Genomic DNA, 20146 nt, shown 5'->3' on the forward strand with positions numbered 1-20146 from the left:
ATTTCCAATCGACTAACAATCAATAATGTACAGGATGAGGACTCTGGCCTTTATCTTTGTTTTGTAGCATCTGTGGGTTACCAAACAACGCACATGCAGTGGGATGGCATCTTCAAAGAGGCGTATCTTATTGTTACCCGTTCAGGTAAGCCTAATTAGTGGCAATTTTGGTGACGACCTAGAGACAAATGCCTTTATTATTTGTACTTAATATTGCAGATAGTTTTATGTTATTTTTCTGTAATTTTTCAGCACATAATACTACAGAAATTTTGACTGTCACTTTCTCTCTAGGAATTTCGGAAAAATTTGCAGTAGTGTTTGAATTGACTGGTACTACCATTCGACAGTGCATTTGCGCCAAGACCAATTGAAATAGAATTAATTGGACAGAGAAGGACAACATTTATATATAATTATATATATATATATATATATATATATATATATATATATATATATATATATATATATATATATATATATATATATATATATATATTGAACTATCATATTTAAATGATAACACATCGATTTTTTTTTAAGCAGGGGTGCCAATAAGTTAATTATTTTTTTATTTAAAGCAGAGACGGTATCCTATCAAGATGGTATCCAGAAGGGGGAGGCATAGGGAGTTATTATATTTAAGTGATAGTACCTTGATTTTTTTATTGAAAGCAGGGATGCCAAAAAGTATATATATATATATATATATATATATATATATATATATATATATATATATATATATATATATATATATATATATATATATATATATATATATATATATATATATATATATATATATATATATATATATATATATATATATATATATATATATATATATATATATATATATATTTATAAAATTCGCTTTATTACTGATTAGTATAATTATTCGCTATGAAGAATTGTAGAATAGAATAGCATAAAAAAAGAAAAAAAACAGTAAAAAAAGTACAACACAAAGCTACTAAAAAATCGTTACAAAAAGAATATGGTAGAATAAACAACAAAATACACTGAACGAAAAATTACACAATATCATGGAGTGTACTAGTAACGTTATCAAACAGTGGGAGTTGGGAATAATTAATGCTAGATAATTTTACTTGCCTCAGTATTTTAATTTTTATATTAATTTTTACTTTGTATTATATTTTTACAGTATATAATGAACTTTCCAGGGGAAATTTTATATGGGAGAATTTTTCAGAATTTGTGTACAAAATTCGTTTATTTCTCTTTTTTTATTGTTGGCCACCCCATTTTAAATCTGGAGAAGCTTTGGAGGAATTATCCGGGAGAAATTTTCATCTGAGTTGGAATTCTCTCTGGATTTTTTACGTGGCACGGAGGATTTATCTCGAGAGAAAATCACCATGGGGGAATTATCACCAGGAGAAATTTCCATAGGGAAATTTTCTGTAGAAGAAACTTGCCATTAGGTAGGGAGGAGGATCAGGGAATTATCTTCCACATAAGGGGGATTCCCCCATGATCTTAAAAAGGATAAGAAATTAAATAAAGAAAGACATTTCTTCGAATGAAAGTATGCTAGGGAGTCTTTTTCAGGCGGAATTGTAAGCAAGAAATTTTCTAGGGGGACTGGCAACGAGGATGGAATTCTTCGGGGATAAGGTGCTGGCGGAAGAATTTTACCTGGGAGGATTTTTCCATGTTGGAATTTTTTTTTGGGGGGGGGGGGTAGTTCCCATGAAGCGGGGCAGATTTCCTGGGCCTATTTGAAAAGCGATCCGAAAAAAGTGTTTTCTACTGAAGGTAAGGAGTAATATTAAAAATTCATAAGAAACAGAAATTATTCCGTTCATGAGGGGGGCTTCCCCCTCCTCAATACTCCGTTCTTCGCGCTTAAGTTTGATCGCTTGTCTCTTTTGTCTTTAAGAACAATTCCTGAAACACAGTGGGCAGTGTAATTAAACTCAGATCCTTTCTTAAAAGTTCTTAAGAAACTAGCGTGAAGAGAGGGATATTGAGGAGGGGACAGCCCTCTTCTTATACGGAATAATTTCTGTTAGTTTCAAGTTTTAATGTTACTTCTTACTTTCAGCAGAAAAAACTCGTTTTTTTGCTTTCTTGTTATTTCTTGTTTTTTTTCTTGTAAAATTAAAGATGGTATTTTAATTTGAAATGAGAAAAATACAGGCAAATAGATTAGCAGATAAAGTTCACTATCAGAAGTGATTTCAGCAACTATATTGTTTTAGCTACTTCGACCACGTCAGGACCTACTTTGCCACCAATTACTGAAGGCAATCACAGAACAGTTGTTTTTGTGTTTGCACAGACAAATCCAGGACAGGATTTGTTTATTAGAGGAGGAATCGATCACCTTGTTCGGCCAGGATGTGTGGAAGATGCGGAAACTTCGGAATGCTCTATAGATATCAGTGTAAGGCCTTTTTAATAGTTTTTTCAAAACTTTCGACTTTCCTTTTATGAAAGTCGAAAGTTTTTAAGAAAAATTTAAACGAGAGAAAACAATATATTTGTAGGGAGACCATTTCTCCGGTATCTCCCCCCTCCTGTGTAGGATAATAGTATTTACCTTTTACTTAATATTTATCAAAGAGTTTGTGGTAACGAACTTCAAGTAAGGAGCGACTCCCAAAGCTCTGAAAGACAAGATTTTATAATAATTAATACATCACAAGACTTGGGCTCTTATGCTAATTAAAAATATAATATTAATTAAGTTTAATGTTATCTTTCTAAAGATATTAGCCTGAGAAAATTCGTCTGATTTTCGAAAAAAGTGCGAACACCCTAAAAAGGACAGTGATCTTGCTGAAAATCACATAATTAGATTCGTAATATCCGAGAACCCAATCGTAGAGGTTTCAATCTCCCGTTGAAAAAAAAATGTGGGATTTTTCACTTTTTACCCCAGAAGAAATTATCACAGATGCTTGTTTTTTCTCCGGGATGATTGCGCCGAACCGATAACCCTAAAAGATCAAGATAAGCCTCAGTCGAACAAAAATTAAAGGTTCTAGTGCCCTTTTTAAGTGACTAAAAAATTGTGCCCTGGGGAAGTGTTTCCTGCCATTTTGAGGCACCAAACTACAACAAAGAGGACCAAGTTGCTGCTAATTGGAAATTCCGAGATAGTTAATCGACTCAAAGGTATCAAAAAACTGCACATTGAGCTTGCCAGCTGCATACAAAGTAATGTTGCATGGCGGTGTATTCGTTCGTTGGAAGTCACGCAGTCAATACGCGTTAAATGGCTAGTATAGATGTTTGTCTTAATGCTTACTTTTAGCAAGTTGATTTAACTGATTTTTCTTAAAATTATCTCTAGTGATGTATAATTACGCATCAGCTATTACAAAGGAGGGGTGGTGGGTCCTTATGTAGGTGGAGGGGGATAGATACACAAGAGATTAAAATTTAATGCCCAAATTGTCTAAATCTTCCTCAGCCTAAAAATAAACATTGTAAGGGGTATCGGGCAATGGGGTGAAATTAATTGTTCATCTCTTTTCATTTATAAGCCGAAATAGTGGTGCTGTGGAGTAATAACTCCCTTCTTATTGTGGAAACACACTCTGACATTCATTTTAGAGCTTTGTTTTTACAAATTACACTCCTTAGACTCTTAACTTTCAGATTTTTGCAACTAAACCTTCCACAAAGCTTTCTTTTGTCTCTTTTCAAATAGTCGATGATAATTAGTACCACATAGTGGACAAAAGATTAGAAAATGCGGTTTCTAGCTAGGAGGCAAAATTACTTATATTTTAATGTCCTCTGATATTTCTACATTTGAATAGTATGGTATATTTTCTTCCTCAAAATTCCCCCAAAGTAGTAGCCCCATGATTACTTCAAGCACATCCTTAGGGACTACTCCTTTCTTCCATTGGTTCAACAATTCAAGAAGAATGTCTAACGGCGATTTCTTCTTTTGGCGATAAGTCCTCTGACGTCATGTGACATAGCCCTATTTGAAGCGCATGTTATATCACGTCGAAACACCCTCGCCTTTAAAGGGTCAGTTAAGTGGAGCTACCAACCCCTCAAGTCGTCAAGCCTACGCAATGCGGTTACCGGTTCTATTAAAGGGAACACCGTTGCCAAGTCTTCCCATACTTTTTTCGCCCGAAACCCCCAAAGCGTTTTTTCTTCTTCGTTAACTTAATGGCGCTATACACTTTATGTAAGATCAGTGCATCTTACGCATTGACAGCGCATCCATCACAGCCAGATAATACCATTTTGACATTTTTCACCCAAAAGCCTCAAGACATTTTTTTTCGGTGTTTCATTTTTTCGCTCAAAACGCCTTTCATATTTTTTCTTTTTCTAGACTTCTTGACCCCACCAGGACTCGAAATGTCATTCCCTTCCAATAGTACAGCGCCCCAAGCAAGTCGTCCATGAAGCCATTTCCAGTATTCTGTATCTGGAACCATATTCTAAAAATAACCCATTGCGTGACACCTGAGATTCCCCATTTTTTGGCAAACACTAGAATGATGTGTTTACAGCCAAAATTTGGCACGCAATCGAAAAACATCTCTTTCCAGGAGACTTTGGCTCTCAAGATGTTAATAACTGTAAAACGAAAATCTATTGTTTCTTTACGTGGGTTATTAGATTTTACACTATCGCGACAATACGCCCCCCCGCCTCTAGCATGCAATACTGGAGGAATAAGGGTGATATTACATGCAAATTTAAGACATATTAAGAGCTTTTAAAGAAAATATCCATTCGTTTTAGTACCTGTTACATTTTCACCTCTTCCAAGGGACAAATTCCTTAATCTCTCCACCCTAACTTTTAGCTGAAGCTCACCCCACAATGACATTACATGACCCCCCCCCCCCAAACATGACAAGACATCATCTCCACCAAGACATTTTTCAGGCATTTCAAATTAAAAATTATGTCTTTAAATTCCGTGATTCAAGTTTTTTGCAACCCAAGCCAATTATTAATGCCCCACAAAATACTCTACACCTCCAAGGCATTTCACCTATCTGACACCCTCCCCACTCCTTGGATGACCTGATATTAGTGATATATTTAAACCATATTAAGAGGTATAATTGAAAGACTTTTAACGAAATGCACCGTTTCATTGAGTATTGTTAGATTTAACTCCCCCTCTAGCAAAAAATTCATTTAACACCACCCACCTTATCTTTAAGCTGTAGAGTATACTAGTTAATGACAATGCATACCACCTTGGTGAATTATTGATGATATTAAACACCCCCATGACGTGACTACATCTCCCTCAAAACATCTTACAGGCATTTCCTAACAAAAATTATGCTTTTAAATCCCGTGATTCAAGTTTTTGCAACATAGTGCTATCATGATGCCCCCACAAAACAGGCCACACCACCATGGCATCACCCCCATCCATCACCATATGACACCAGACCCCACCACCATCCTCCCCATCCCCCGGCAGAGCTGATATTAGTGGTATATTTAAACCACATTAAGAGGTATTATTGAAAGACTTTTAACAAAAATATCTATATCTTTGAGTTAAACTTATGGATACTTAAAAACTACCCTAACAACAGATTCCAACCTTCACCTATCAATAATTTTCAGAGGGCGCCATGATAATTGATGCAATTTTTATGAGTTAAGCTAGCAAGATTCAAACCCCTGGCAACCCACCCAAGATTCAGGCGTTCTAATATTTCGTCTTTATTGGCATGATTCCTAGCAATTTTGGTGCCTTTTGCTTCTCGAAGATTCCCAGGATATCTGTGACCAAGTCTAATATGAATGATGCTATTGTATCTCTCAAGCTAGACTAAAAGGACCCCATGGGGCTCCAGCACGGCACACACACACGCGTGCTGCGTATTAACGGTGATGCGCATCTTAAGCAATGATACCTAATGAGAGAGGATTGAAGATCATCAGGCGAGAAGAGTAGATGTCCAAATCGTTAAAAAGTATACTTATTGTCCAGAGCGGAATGACGCCGCGACACTGTTTTCAAACTGGCACCAGCCTTCCGCATGACGCCAGCCCTCACCCCCTAGGATATTTTCAATATTCTCACTCCGAAAATAAGCTAAAATATCCCATTAAACACTATATTTTTCAAAACAGAGCAACCCCCTTCTTTACTAGTGCTTGATATTCTAAGCAATTCACCCCACAGTACCATAGTATTACTGCCCGCTGTGACACCTTTCTGTCATCGCCTCATCTCCCCCAAAACACTTTTCAGACATTTCTTGTTAAAAATTTTATTTCAACTCATTCGTTTGGATTTTCCCAAGCAATTCACACCACAGTAAAGAACTATAACTACTCTTTAACACCCCTCTCTCATCGCCCCATCTCCCCCAAAACTCTTTTAGACGTTTGTTGATCAAAATTTTATTTAAGCTCATCCAGTCGGGTTTTCAGAAGCACTGCACGCCACAGAGTATTTAAAACGCTTCTCGGGCTTTCCTTGTTTTGGTAATGATTTTACAGGTTGACCGTGATTTCTACACTTTGCCGTCGATTTCTACGCTGGTTTTGATTTCTATTTTATTGTGTGTTTTCGTTTGTGTTTGTGTGTGTGTTTATTGTGTTTGTGTTTTTTTGTGTTTGTGTTATTGTGTGTGTGTGAGTTTTGTGTTCGTGTGTGTGTGTGTATTTTTATGTGGGTATGTTTTTGTGTTTTGAATGTGTGTGTGTTTGTTTGTGTGTGTGTTTGTGTGTTAGTGTTTGTTTGTGTGTGAAGCAAAACACACACACACACAAACACACACACACACACACACACACACACACACACACACACACACACACACACACACACACACACACACACACACACACACACACACACACACACACACACACACACACACACACACACACACACACACACACACACACACACACACACACACACACACACACACACACACACACACACACACACACACACACACACACACACACACACACACACACACACACACACACACACACACACACACACACACACACACACACACACACACACACACACACACACACACACACACACACACACACACACACACACACACACACACACACACACACACACACACACACACACACACACACACACACACACACACACACACACACACACACACACACACACACACACACACACACACACACACACACACACACACACACACACACACACACACACACACACACACACACACACACACACACACACACACACACACACACACACACACACACACACACACACACACACACACACACACACACACACACACACACACACACACACACACACACACACACACACACACACACACACACACACACACACACACACACACACACACACACACACACACACACACACACACACACACACACACACACACACACACACACACACACACACACACACACACACACACACACACACACACACACACACACACACACACACACACACACACACACACACACACACACACACACACACACACACACACACACACACACACACACACACACACACACACACACACACACACACACACACACACACACACACACACACACACACACACACACACACACACACACACACACACACACACACACACACACACACACACACACACACACACACACACACACACACACACACAAAGTTCACACACACTAACATAGACAAACACACACACACACAAGTTCACACACACACTCACATAAACACACACAAACCCAAAAAAACAAACACAAAAACACACAAAACCACACCATTGGAATTTTCCCCTTGAACTGTAAGACCTAAAATAGTTTTGCAGTGTTGTGTCACGATTTACCTTCTCACTGTTACACTCTGTAGATGTTTCAACATTCGTTTGGAATATTTTTCCTTACAATGCAAGACTTAGAAATTTTTATGAATATTTTAGGAATACTTTTTGTAGTGTTATGTCATGATCTACCATGTCACAGTTACACTCTCATGATGTTTCAAAGTTCATTTTGGAATCTTTTCATTGAAATGTAAGTCTTTGAATATTTTTTTTGTAGTGTTGTGTCATGGTTTACCTTGTCACTGTTATATTCTGTCAGTGTTTAAAAGTTCAAGTCAGGATTTTTTCGTTGAAATGTAACACTTGTAATATTTTCGTAGCGTTGTGTCTTAGTCACCGTTACTCTAAGTAGATGTTTCAAAGTTCAGTTTGGAATTTTTGTCTCGAAATGTAAGACTTGAAATATTTTGCACTGTTGGCTCATGGTTCACCATGTCACTGCAACGTTCTGTTGATGTTTCAAAGTTCATTTGGGGATTTTTTTTCTCGTTGAAATTTAAGACTTGAAATATTTTTTGTGGTGGTTTACGATGTCACTGTTACACTCTCTTTATGTTTCAAAGTTCATTTGGAATTTTTGTTTCGAAATTTAAGACTTGGAGTATTTTTTTGCAGTGGTTTATCTTGTATCTGCTACATTCTGTCGGTGTTCAAAGTTTATTTCATGATTTTCTTCATGAAATGTAACATTTGGAAAATTTTCGTAGCGTTATGTCTTGTCACCGCCACATTCCGTAGATGTTTCAAAGTACATTTTAGATTTTTTTTTTATTGAAATGTAAGACCTGAAATTTTTTTTTAGTGGCTTGCCTTGTCACTGTTACATTCTGTCGGTGTTTCAAAGTTAATTTCAGGATTTTTTCTTTGAAATGTAGGCTAACACTTGCAATATTTTCGTAGCGTTGTTTATTGTCAACGTTACATTCTGTAGATGTTTCAAACTTCGTTTAATTTTTTTCCTCGAAATGTAAGACATGGAATATTTTGTGTAGTGTGGTGGTTTACCTCGTCACTGTTGCAAGCAAAAGGTAAAGAGAGACATGCCAAAAGTTTGGTTCATTTAAGATCACTTAGCCTCGACGTTAAGTGATCTTAAATAAACCTAACTTTTTGCATTTCTCTCTGTTTTGTGTGTGTGTGTGTGTGTGTTATTATGTTTGTGTGTGGGTTTTTGTGTGTGTGTGTTTTTGTGTGTGTGTGTGTGTGTGTTCTATCTGGAAATCAACTATGCTGAAAAAAATGGATATCTCAAAATTTTGATTGGATGTGTTTGGGGAAAAGGTCGGCATGAGAGGGGGGGGAGTTGCCTTCCAATCACTTCCTATTATTAAAAAGGGCACTATTCCTTTGAATTTCCAATCGAACGAGCCCTTTTTCAAGTTTTTACGACAACGCTTTCAGTAAAAACCTTATATGACCCCAGGGCATAACTTACTACCCTTGCCCTGAAGATGCGGGGGGATTGTCCAACTCAAAGATATAATTTCCGGACTTTTCAACCACGCTGAACAAAATGGCTATCTCAAAATTTTGACTGGATGTCTTTGGGGAAATGGTGGGCATGGAAGGACTGTTAGTTGCCCTCCAATCACTTTCGACTATTTAAAAGGGCACTAACCATTTCAATTTCCAATCGAATGAACCCAGTTTGGAAATTCTACGACAACGCGTTCTATAAAAACCTTATATTCCCCAAGGGCATAACTTACACCCCTTGCCATGAGGGCTGTGGGGGGAGTGGGGGGGGTGTTTCATCCTCAAAGACCTAATTGTACGGACCCTTCAACTCCCTGAACAAAATAACTTTCTCAAAATTTTGATTGTATGTATTTGGGGAAAAGGTGGGCTTGAGAAGAAGGTTAGTTGCCCTCCAATCACTTTCGACTTTTAAAAAGGGCACTAGCCCTTTGAATTTCCAATCGACTGATCATTTTTTGAAGTTTCCTACGACAACGCTTTCTATAAAAATCTTAAATGCCCTCAGGGCATTACTTACAACCCTTGCCCTGATGGCTGTTGGGGAGTGTCCTCCTCAAAAACATAATTTCTATCTTGAGATCAACTACGCTGAAGAAAATAGCTATCTCAAAATTTTGATTGGATATGTTTGGGTAAATGGTGGGCGTGGTAGGGGTGTTAGTTGCCTTCCGATCACTTTCGACTACTAAAAAAGCCACTAGCCATTCCAATTTCCAATCAAATGAACCCTTTTCTAAGTTTCTATGACAACTCCTCCGATACGAAGTACCCTGGTCTAAAGGAAAAAAAAATATAATATATTGTGCCAACAACGTTCTTTGCTTAGGCAGTGCTACTGCGCTGCCTATGATTAAAAATCCCTCTCAATTTTCTCCAAAAATCTCTAAGATGCAAATAATTTCTTTTGATACCTGTTTCTGAAATTTTTCTGATGTGCCTTTTTGACAACCCTGAAGAACACAATGCGTTGTGAATGAGTTTAATATCCCCCTCGGCATTCTATGAAAGTTTCAACTTGATGCCCTCCACTGTTTTGCAGATATTTCCGATACGGCCTTTTGACAGCCTGAATGCACACAGTGTCTTTCGATTTAATTAAACATATCCTTCAACATTCCCAGGGATTTTCAGCTTAATACCTTTTGAGGGAATTTCACATCCACCATTTTGACAACCTAGATTCTTATAGTGCCTAGTGATTTTGCCATTCAAGAGATTTTTCACATATACTCTATTCTTACCAAACTTCCTTCAACTAAGAAAAAGACCCCTGAACCTTGGCTATTCTACTTTTAACATTTCCACCGTTATCCACCGCATTCACTGATAATACTACCTAACCAAGTGAAGCTTTCTACTTGAGATAGACTTTCTTGTTGAGTAACATCACCTCTTCATCCTCTAATATTTCAAGCCTAAGGAACCTTGTCTTCTTAACATTTATTTTTAAATCTGTTCTTGCACCCTAAACCCAGTGCTTCCATTTCTACTATATTTTAGAGTAGACTACTTTATTTTGAATGTTTCTCCTCTAATATTTCTAGACCTACTTTAGCACTTTATTTCTACTTTAAATTTGGATTTTCCACTTTTTTCCTTGCCAAGCCTATAGATTTTGTTACGGAAATAGGAATTTTGGATACAACGGTGGGATTTCGGTAAAAGCGATTGACGAACGTTCTAGTATTTGTTGGACTTGAATAGACCCGTGAAATTTGAAGGCTAAACCCTCGAAACATTCAGAAATTCATTCATTTTTTTCCTGTATATCATTGCACATCATTTCTTGTCTGTAAAATAAATATAAGGTTATGATAAAGTTTTCTTTTTATTTTACAAATACAATTTAATGGCGGAAAATCTTTCAATTTACTGTTTGTTCTACACTTTGGGGAATTTGACAGGAATGTGAGTTCTATTAAATGTATAAACTAAGGTCTGAATACACACTCAAAAACTGATTCAGCATTTGAAACATTGAATCACTACAAAAATAGCTGCTAAAGAGCAGGACTGGAGCTACTCAGTCAAGTCAGTTTACAAAATCCATTTTGCTGTATTTCAAGTAATCCCATTTTGTTACTTTTAATCAGGTTAACTCACTTGGCACCACAGAACATTATGCTAAATACAACGCTTGGAATACAGGTGAAACAAAACTTGATTGGTATGGCGTTCAATCAGGCCAAGGACTTTATAATGGTGCTCCTGCAGAGGGAACAGCTCTTGCATGGACTTCCAAGTCCTCCTCCGATCCAGGATTTCAACCACTCAACGTGTAAGTAACAATATTAGTCACTTTCAAAAGAAAATATCTTTACCGTAATTAATCATTACTTTAAAGGATGCATTTAAAAAAAAGTATATTCAAACTTAGTCCCATATATTATCATCTTTGCTTTACTTTTTTTTTCGCCCAGCAATTTTGTTTTGAAAGAATGATCACAAAAACTTGGGAGTGGGCTCATTAAATCAAAATTTGATTGTTCTAGTAAAAATTTTCTAAGTACTGAAAATAATTTAATAGGAAGCCTTCACTCGCTCATTTTTTACCCCTGGGACACCCCAGTAGCCCCTACCCCATGGCATTGGATAAAATGTTGAAAATGCCATTAAAAGGCTCTGTCAAAATAATCAGCTATGATTAAAAGGCGTCGCCAGACTTAACATTTTTCAACATGCTTGGACCAAAAGGATTTATCATATTGTAATATTTCAGATCAAAAGACTAGAGTGAGCTCTAAATTTTAACTGAAGAATAGGAATCTTGCATCTTGATTGAACCAGATGATACAAGAATTTTAAACTAGTAAGGTTTGAGGTACAAGTAGAACTGTGACCTCTCAGTATTCCTTATTGTCATCGAAGAATTTTCGACAGAAAATTGGTCAGGTTTTTTTCTTTGATAGGCTAAAGAACTTATGGGGAAAATGCCATGGGCCAATTGGACATGATATGCTTTACAGAGGCTTAAGCCCAATATTTGACATTTTTACGAAAGTGCTGAAATATGCTGGGAGCGATTGCGATAGACACCTTAGGACAAGAAAAAAGAGGAAGTGAATTTCTAAGGCGTACACCACTTCAGTGGATCACCAATTTTTCGCAGGGAGGAACTTAGAGCCCCATGAGATTTGATGGGCACATAGTTACAATCACTCCTTCAATTGTTTTTAGATAACTAGGTTTTTTTCGGTCGAGGTGCTAACACGCTTCAATGCTTTAAAAGTAGGACAGTCTCTGAATTGCAAAATTTTGAAGCTTAGTAGTGTCAAGAGTGTGACGGCCAGTGACCCGCTATTTCTTGAGGAAAGTGTCTTTGGATGCAGGTAACCTCTCAGCTCTCTGATCTCTTCCCTGGCAACCTTCTGAAGAGACCACCAGTCTCAGACAATGACTCTAAGAAAATCAATCAACGATTTTTTCAAGTCCAAAATTATGTCTAGCACATAATTATCCACCCCCAGTTGGCTTACAGCTTCACTGCCTTGCACCTCAGCCATTTTTCGTTAGCTTGTGTGCATCCTTCTCATTGAATTTCTTTACAAGTGGGCTTTTTTAGAGAGAAAAAAAAGTATGACTCCTTCATGTATCTTCCACTAATTTTATCAAACAGTTCGTGGGTAACGAACTGTAAGTAAGGAGCGACCCGGCTCAATAGTAACCAAAACTTTAAAAAACGGAATTTTGATACCCGTAGATACATCAAAAGAATTGGATTTTCCTGCTAATTTGGATATTTAAGTTTGATCAAGTTTAGTCTTACCCATCAAAAGTTACGAGCCTGCAAGAATTTGCCTTATTTTCGAAAAAAGCAGGAAACTCCCCTAACAGTGATAGGATCTTAATGAAAATCAAACCATTCAGCGTATCAGAGAACCTGACTGTAGAGGTTTCAAGTTCCTACATGGTCGTAAAATATCGCGAGAGGGCTCATTCGAAAGGAAATTAAATGTTCTAGTGCCCTTTTCAAGTGACCAAAAAATTTGGAGGGCAACTAGGCCTCCTCCCACGCTAATATTTTTCAAAAAGTCATTGATCATAATTGAGATAGCCATTTTGTTCAGCATAGTCGAAAACCTCATAAATGTCTTTGAGGATTACTTAATCCCCCACAGTCCTCGGAGGAAGGGCTCCAAGTTATGAACTTTGCCCATTGTTTACATATAGTATTTGTTACTTGGAAGTATGCAGAAGTTTTCAGGAGGGATTTCCGCTGGTTGGAAGGGGGGTTAGAGAAGGAAGCTACGTTGAATGATCTTTCCATGGAGGATATTGTCATGAAGGAAGGGGTATTTCTATGACGGGGGCCACCGGATTTCTCAGCATTATTTAAAAAACGATAAAAAATTAAATAAAAAAAAAAGTTTTTTTAACTGAAAGTAAGGAGCAACATTAAAGCTTAAAACGAACAAAAATATTACGTATATGAGGGGTTCTCCCCCTAGTCAGACGTTACTCTCTACGCTAAATTTTTTTTAGTACTTTCAAAAAATCTATCTATTCTAATCAAACGGCCTTTGTGATTCTGGGGTCATTCTTAAAGAATTGGAACAAAATTCGAGATTTAGCGTAAAGAGCGAGGTATTAACTAGGGGGAAAACCCCTCATCTGCGTAATAAAAATATACGAATCTAGAAGTTCGTTACGTAAGTTGTTTCGTAAGTTACGTCAGATCAAAATTTCGAGAATGTCATTTAGGTAAAAAAAAAGTAAAATTAATATGTAATTTCATTTTTATTATTCATGTACGGTTAGCCAAAATCAAAGCTGCATTAGTTCAAAAACGTTCAGAAATTAAATAAAAAAACAAATTTTTTTTAGCTGAAAGTAAGAAGCGAGAATAAAACTTAAAACGAACAGAAATTATTCTGTATATGAAAGAGGCTGTCCCCTCCTCAACGCCTCGCTCTTTACGATAAAGTTTTTTATTTTTTTAAAAAATACAGTTGTGAAAAAGAGTCAAACTTTAGCGTAAATAGCGAGCCGTTGAGGAGGGGACAGCCCCTATCATATACAGAATAATTTCTGTTGGTTTTAAGTTTTGATGTTGCTCCTTACTTTCCGTTAAAAAAAAACTTGCTTTTTTTATATTTAATATCATAAATAACAACGGTTCTTGATTGATACAACTAAAATTAATTGACAAATTGACAAATTATTGTCTTTAACAGATATGCAGAAACAAAATTTCGACAAAATTTCAAAAATTTTAATTTTATTGTACGCAGATATCTGCAGCGTATACAGCAAAGTTGTGTAAAGATGGCAGCATATTCATGGTTAGTAAAAAAAAAATCGCACCATTTTCGTGGATTTTATATTTGAAAAACCTAAACATTATTCCTATAGCTTTGTACCTTATGTATTAATTTTAGATATGGGGACCACTATTGGATGGTAGACATAATAATGGACTGCTCAGACTCTGAAGATGGATGGTTCGAGCTAAAGTCTTACGGAACAAACGGTAAACAGTTCTACATATTATTACCGTCAATTCATCATGTTGAAAAAAATTTCTTTTATTTTTAGCATGTTTTAAAATAGGCTTTGAGAAAGTATGTATGCTTCCATTTCCTGTAAACCGGGACAGTTCTAGCCAACATTCATTTAGTCTATATGGACCTTATTCTCCTTCTTTGACGAGAAAACTTTCTAGGGTCTGTTTCGGTCCCGACCTTGAATTCGGCGACTTAAGCTTGAAAACATCACATATTCATCAAAATTAAATATATATTTAAGTAGGTGTCCAATTAAGTGTGAACAACCAATGGTTATAAATTTTTTAACAAAAATTCAACTTAATAAACTATGTATAGGTTGAATGCTTTCTATTCAACTAAAAAAGAAATATTCTTATGAGCATGATTATGTATTTCAATATACAGATAAATACCCACTTCTTACACAGTTTTACCTTCTTATGCAAAACCTCTCTTAATGCTAAAACTTTTCAGCGCTTTAAAAAAGCTTTATATTTCATAGCCTATGTGTTTCAGGAGTTGTTTTTACAGGGTTGGGATAAAAAATCAAACTTCAGAGTAAAGACCTAGGGATTGAGGAAGGGTGGCCCCCTCTCATATATAGAATATGATAGATAGATAGATAAGATATTTATTTCAAAAAGATCACTGTCACAAGCCCACAAAGGGCCGAATTCGGACTTCGGAGTCGACAATATAAATGATTGCACTAAAACTGGCAAAAATGAAACAACAACAACGAAATAGAAAAATCATAATGAACAATCATTTAACAGTCAATAATTAAAACTGTAAAAAGTCAATTAAAAAGTTAAAAAGATAAAAACTGATCAAACTAAACTTACACAAATACGAATCGGAAAAAGAATTATAACGGACATAAAAAAAGGGAGGGGGGGGGGGAATAAACGCATATAAACAGAAAAAAAAGAGCGAGACATAAATGCATATGAATTAAAAGAGACACTAAGAAAGTGTCAATAATCCAACTACAGTAAGTAAATAAAAGAGTTAAAAAATAAAAACTGGTACAGAAGGGGGGGGGGAAACAAAGAAAAAAAAAGAAGCTATTGGGACATTTTATTCATTTTTCCGGTAATAAAGGGGACAAAATTTCTTTCGTATCTCGAAGTAACGCCGTGACGGGGGGACAACACCGGGATGGGATCAGAAACAGCTCGAGGCAACCGTAATATGGATTGGGAGTGACATATGGGGAAAATACTTGCCGTCTGAGGGTTTGTTATAATATTTTTTGAAAAACGGAAGCACAATTTATTTCTTCGTCTCTCGATGGTCTCTAGGTTTGAAATATTTAAAAAATACAAATACGGTATCTTGCCCTCTTTAAAAATAATTATTAGAGCTCTCTTTTGGACATTTTCAATTTTTTGTGTTGCTTCATTAGAGAGGCCAGGGTGCCACACAGGACAAGCGTACTCTAATATGGGACGCACAAAAGAAATGTATACTTGTAGTAAATGTGATTGGGGGCAACTGAATTTATTTAAAAGTTTAAGGAGGGAAAGCGAGGAGTTTGCTTGTCGTAGGATATTATTTATATGGGCATCCCATTTCAAATTAGAAGTAATTGTAACACCAAGGAGTTTAAGAGATGTGACAGAGGTTTCAGGAGGTTAAGGAGCAAGAAAAAGGGGAGGGGATTTAAGGAAACTTACTGAGACTATTGCGGATTTAGAAGGGTTAACAGTCATGTCAAGGGAAGAGGCCTGACAGGCAATATCTTGGAGTATGCCCATTGGGTTGCTAAAGATGTTTTTATGACATATCTCTAAAACTGTCAAGTCATCGACAAATTTCCATCTATTGTCGTAAAGGGTTGAAAGGTTATTAATCATAAGTGAAAAAAGGAGAGGGACTAGAATAGTCCCCTGAGGAATGCCATTAAATATGGGGAGATAATCTGAGAAACAATTTAAATATTTAACTGCTTGAGATCTATTAGAAAGAAAAGAGGCAACAAGCTTAACAAGGAAAGTTTCAATGTGGAATTCATTTATAAGTTTATCTAGGAGTAAATTGTGGTTAATCAAATCAAAATCTTTTTGAAGATCAATAGAAATTAGATTAAGCCAAGTGTTAGGTTTTTCAAGTAGTTTACCCATGGAATCAAAAGATAGATCAGTTAATGAGAGGTTGACGCGGATTTAAGATTACCTAACTGTCTAAGATCAATGAGTGGGAGGAATTTCATCTTAAGCTTTCTCGAGAACTGTCTGCGAGAAAACTTTCATACAATTTTGAAAAAATCGAGGTGAGGGTAATAGGACGAATGCCATCAAAACCAGGCTTCCCATTTTTCTTTTTGATTGGGGTAATAAAGCCTTGTTTCCAATATTGAGGGAACTGTCCAGATTCGGTAATTTCATTAAACAGGGTGGATAGGGGTTTTGAGAGGTAATCACTGACAGCTTTAATCAGAGGAACAGGAATATCTAAAGGGCAAATGCTTGATCGTTTTAGTTTTTCAATTTTTTTTACAACATCAAGTGGAGAAATATGTGGGAGTGAAAGAGGATCAGGAATATCTGGAAATTCGTAAGATAGTGATGGGAGACTGTGGACAATAGAAGCCAGAAACTTATTGAGGTCATTAGCTGTGGTCTTTGGAGGTTCATTTATATTAAAATTTAGTTGTTCTTGACTCTTGACGGTAAGTTTTTTAATTTCAGAGTACCAGTTCTTTGGTTTATCATGGCAAAAGTATTTAATTTTATTTTTATAATAGGCTTGGGCAGCTTTTCTAATTTGACTTTTCAATTCCTTTCTTAAATTATTTGCTTTATCTTAATTACCCCTCTTAAATAAGCTTATGTTCTCGCGGATCAATATATTATTGTGATTATTTATGTGAGGTTTATCACTGGAGCACTTTCTGATTTTTTTTTTCTGGGACACATAATGAGTAGGAATCAATTAATTGTTTGTGCAAAATCAAAATTTTGTCATCAAGGTTATTAGAATTATAAAGGTCTGGCCAACTTTCACTGGTCAACCATGATCCAAAAGAAAAAAGTCCTGCGTCACTGAGGGGACGGCAAACCCCAATGGAGGTAGTAAAGGAATGTTCAATGGCTGAGGAGGGAGAAAAAAGAAGACAATAGTGGTAACTGCCTCCTAGTGGTGGCAGTGCTTGCGGGGAGTTATAAAACTTACTCATGTTTGAACAAATAACATCCAGAGAGGTGTTACCTTTTGTTGTAGATATTTTAACCAGTTGTTTAATATTAAAAGAGGTGCAGATAGAGTCAACCCTCAGGTCATTCGCATCACCAAGTAAGCAAATACCAGCGTTCTGATACTTTGATAACACAATGTCAGCACTTATAAGAAATTGTTGGATAAATTTGCGTTTCTGGTCAATACATTGGTTAGGGGAACGATAAAAGACGGCGGTTACAATTAAATTGAACGGGCGGGGAAGTACTTTCGGTCGAAGGCTCAGCCATAGAATGTCATCATCATCTGATAAGTTGGGGGTGGGGATGAGTTTAGGTTGGAGGTTATCTCGGACAAAAAATAATATACCACCCCCTTTTTTCCCGAGAGGGTGGTCGGGAGGGCGAAGTTTTATAAACTGAGTATAATTGCTAATTTTTAGGAAATCTGGGTTCTGGGACTGAACCTCTGTCACAGCACTAATATTAATTTTATGAATTTCAGAGATACCCTCGAGTTCGGTAATTTTGTCAAAATTCAGGCTCTCAGCATTGGTAAGTATGAAAGTTGGTAATTTAAACCGATTTGGGTATTGGGATTTTTTTTCAATTCGGGATGGAGTTATTTGGGGTTGAAGTTTATGAGAAGGGTGCTGTGGGTAAGGGTGTGGTTTTGAGGCATTATTAAAAGGCGGGACTGGACCGGTCTTGAGAGAAAAGGAGGACAGCGAACAAATTATGGGAATATTATTAAGTTAGGATGGAACTACGGTGGAATTTGTCTTACTATTTGAAGTCTTTGAAATTTTGCATGGATGTGTTACCTGTGGATCATTCTGCCTGCTTACTCTTAAACCAGAGTCATACTGGTAGGGTAGCCAGGGGGGATAAAGTGCAAGGGAAGGGAGAAAGGTTTCCTGGTGATCTGGGAATAAGTCAAATTGGGAGTGATCTTTATATGGGGGTTGGGGGGGGGGCAAGATGATGCTGAGGGAGTGAAGTAAGGTGGGGGGTGTCTGAGAGGGGAGGGGTTGGGTTTGTTTCGGCAAATAACGGGTGGAGTCCAGAACCGGTCGGTAACTTCTTGGAGTTTTGAAATATTTGACAAATGCAAATATGGTATCTTGCCCTCTTTAAAAATAATTCTTAGAGCTCTCTTTTGGACATTTTAAATTTTTTGTGTTGCTTCATTTGAAAGGCCAGGGTGTCACACAGGACAATCATACTCTAATATGGGACGCACAAAAGAAATGTATGCTTGTAGTAAATGTGATTGAGGGCAACTAAATTTATTTAAAAGTTTAAGGAGGGAAAGCGAGGAGTTTGCTTGTCGTAGGATATTATTTATATGGGCATCCCATTTCAAATTGGAAGAAATTGTAACGCCAAGGAGTTTAAGAGATGTGACAGAGGTTTCAGGAGGAATAGGAGCAAGAAAAAGAGAGGGGATTTAAGGAAACTTACTGAGACTATTGCGGATTTAGAAGGGTTAACTGTCATGTCAAGGGAAGAGGCCTCACAGGCAATATCTTGGAGTATGCTAATTGGGTTGCTAAAAATGTTTTTATGACATATCTCTAAAATTGTCAAGTCATCGACAAATTTCTACCTATTATCATAAAGTGTTGATAGGGTGTTAATCATAAGAGAAAAAAGGAGAGGGCCTAGAATAGTCCCCTGAGGAATGCCATCAAATATGGGGAGATGATCTGAGAAACAATTTAGATATTTAACTGCTTGAGATCTATAAGAGAGAAAAGAGGCAACGAGCTTAACAAGGACAGTTTCAATGTGGAATTCATTTATGAGTTTATCTATGAGTAAATTGTGGTTAATCAAATCGAAAGCTTTTTGGAAGATCAATAGAAATCAGATTAAACCAAGTGTTAGGTTTTTTATGTAATTTACCCATGGTATCAACAAGATGGATCAGGTAATGAAAGGTTGACGTGGATTTGAGAGTTACCAAACTGTCTAAGATCAATGAGGGGGAGGACTTTCATCTTAAGCCAGTCTGCGAGAAAACTTTCATACAATTTTGAAAAAAATTGAGGTGAGGGCAATAGGACGAATGTCATCAAAGCCAGGCTTCCCATTTTTCTTTTTGATAGGGGTAATAAAGCCTTGTTTCCAATAT

The 20146-nt window shown here is 36.8% G+C and overlaps 1 protein-coding gene across 1 annotated transcript in view; it reads left to right on the forward strand.

Moving 5' to 3' along the window:
- The first annotated feature begins 10 nt into the window (after positions 1-10).
- Positions 11-20146, forward strand: part of LOC148941048 (uncharacterized) — a 22741-nt gene continuing 2605 nt past the window's right edge. Inside the window, exons 1-4 of the mRNA XM_089105150.1 lie at positions 11-145; positions 2235-2419; positions 11438-11622; positions 14723-14814. Of these exons, the coding sequence (XP_088961276.1) occupies positions 94-145; positions 2235-2419; positions 11438-11622; positions 14723-14814 (514 nt within the window). The 5' untranslated portion in view covers positions 11-93. The remainder of the gene's footprint in view (positions 146-2234; positions 2420-11437; positions 11623-14722; positions 14815-20146) is intronic.

Source organism: Artemia sp. Qi Xiang Cuo, chromosome 19, assembly GCF_049724085.1.
Source record: "Artemia sp. Qi Xiang Cuo chromosome 19, ASM4972408v1, whole genome shotgun sequence".
NCBI lineage: Eukaryota > Metazoa > Arthropoda > Branchiopoda > Anostraca > Artemiidae > Artemia > Artemia sp. Qi Xiang Cuo.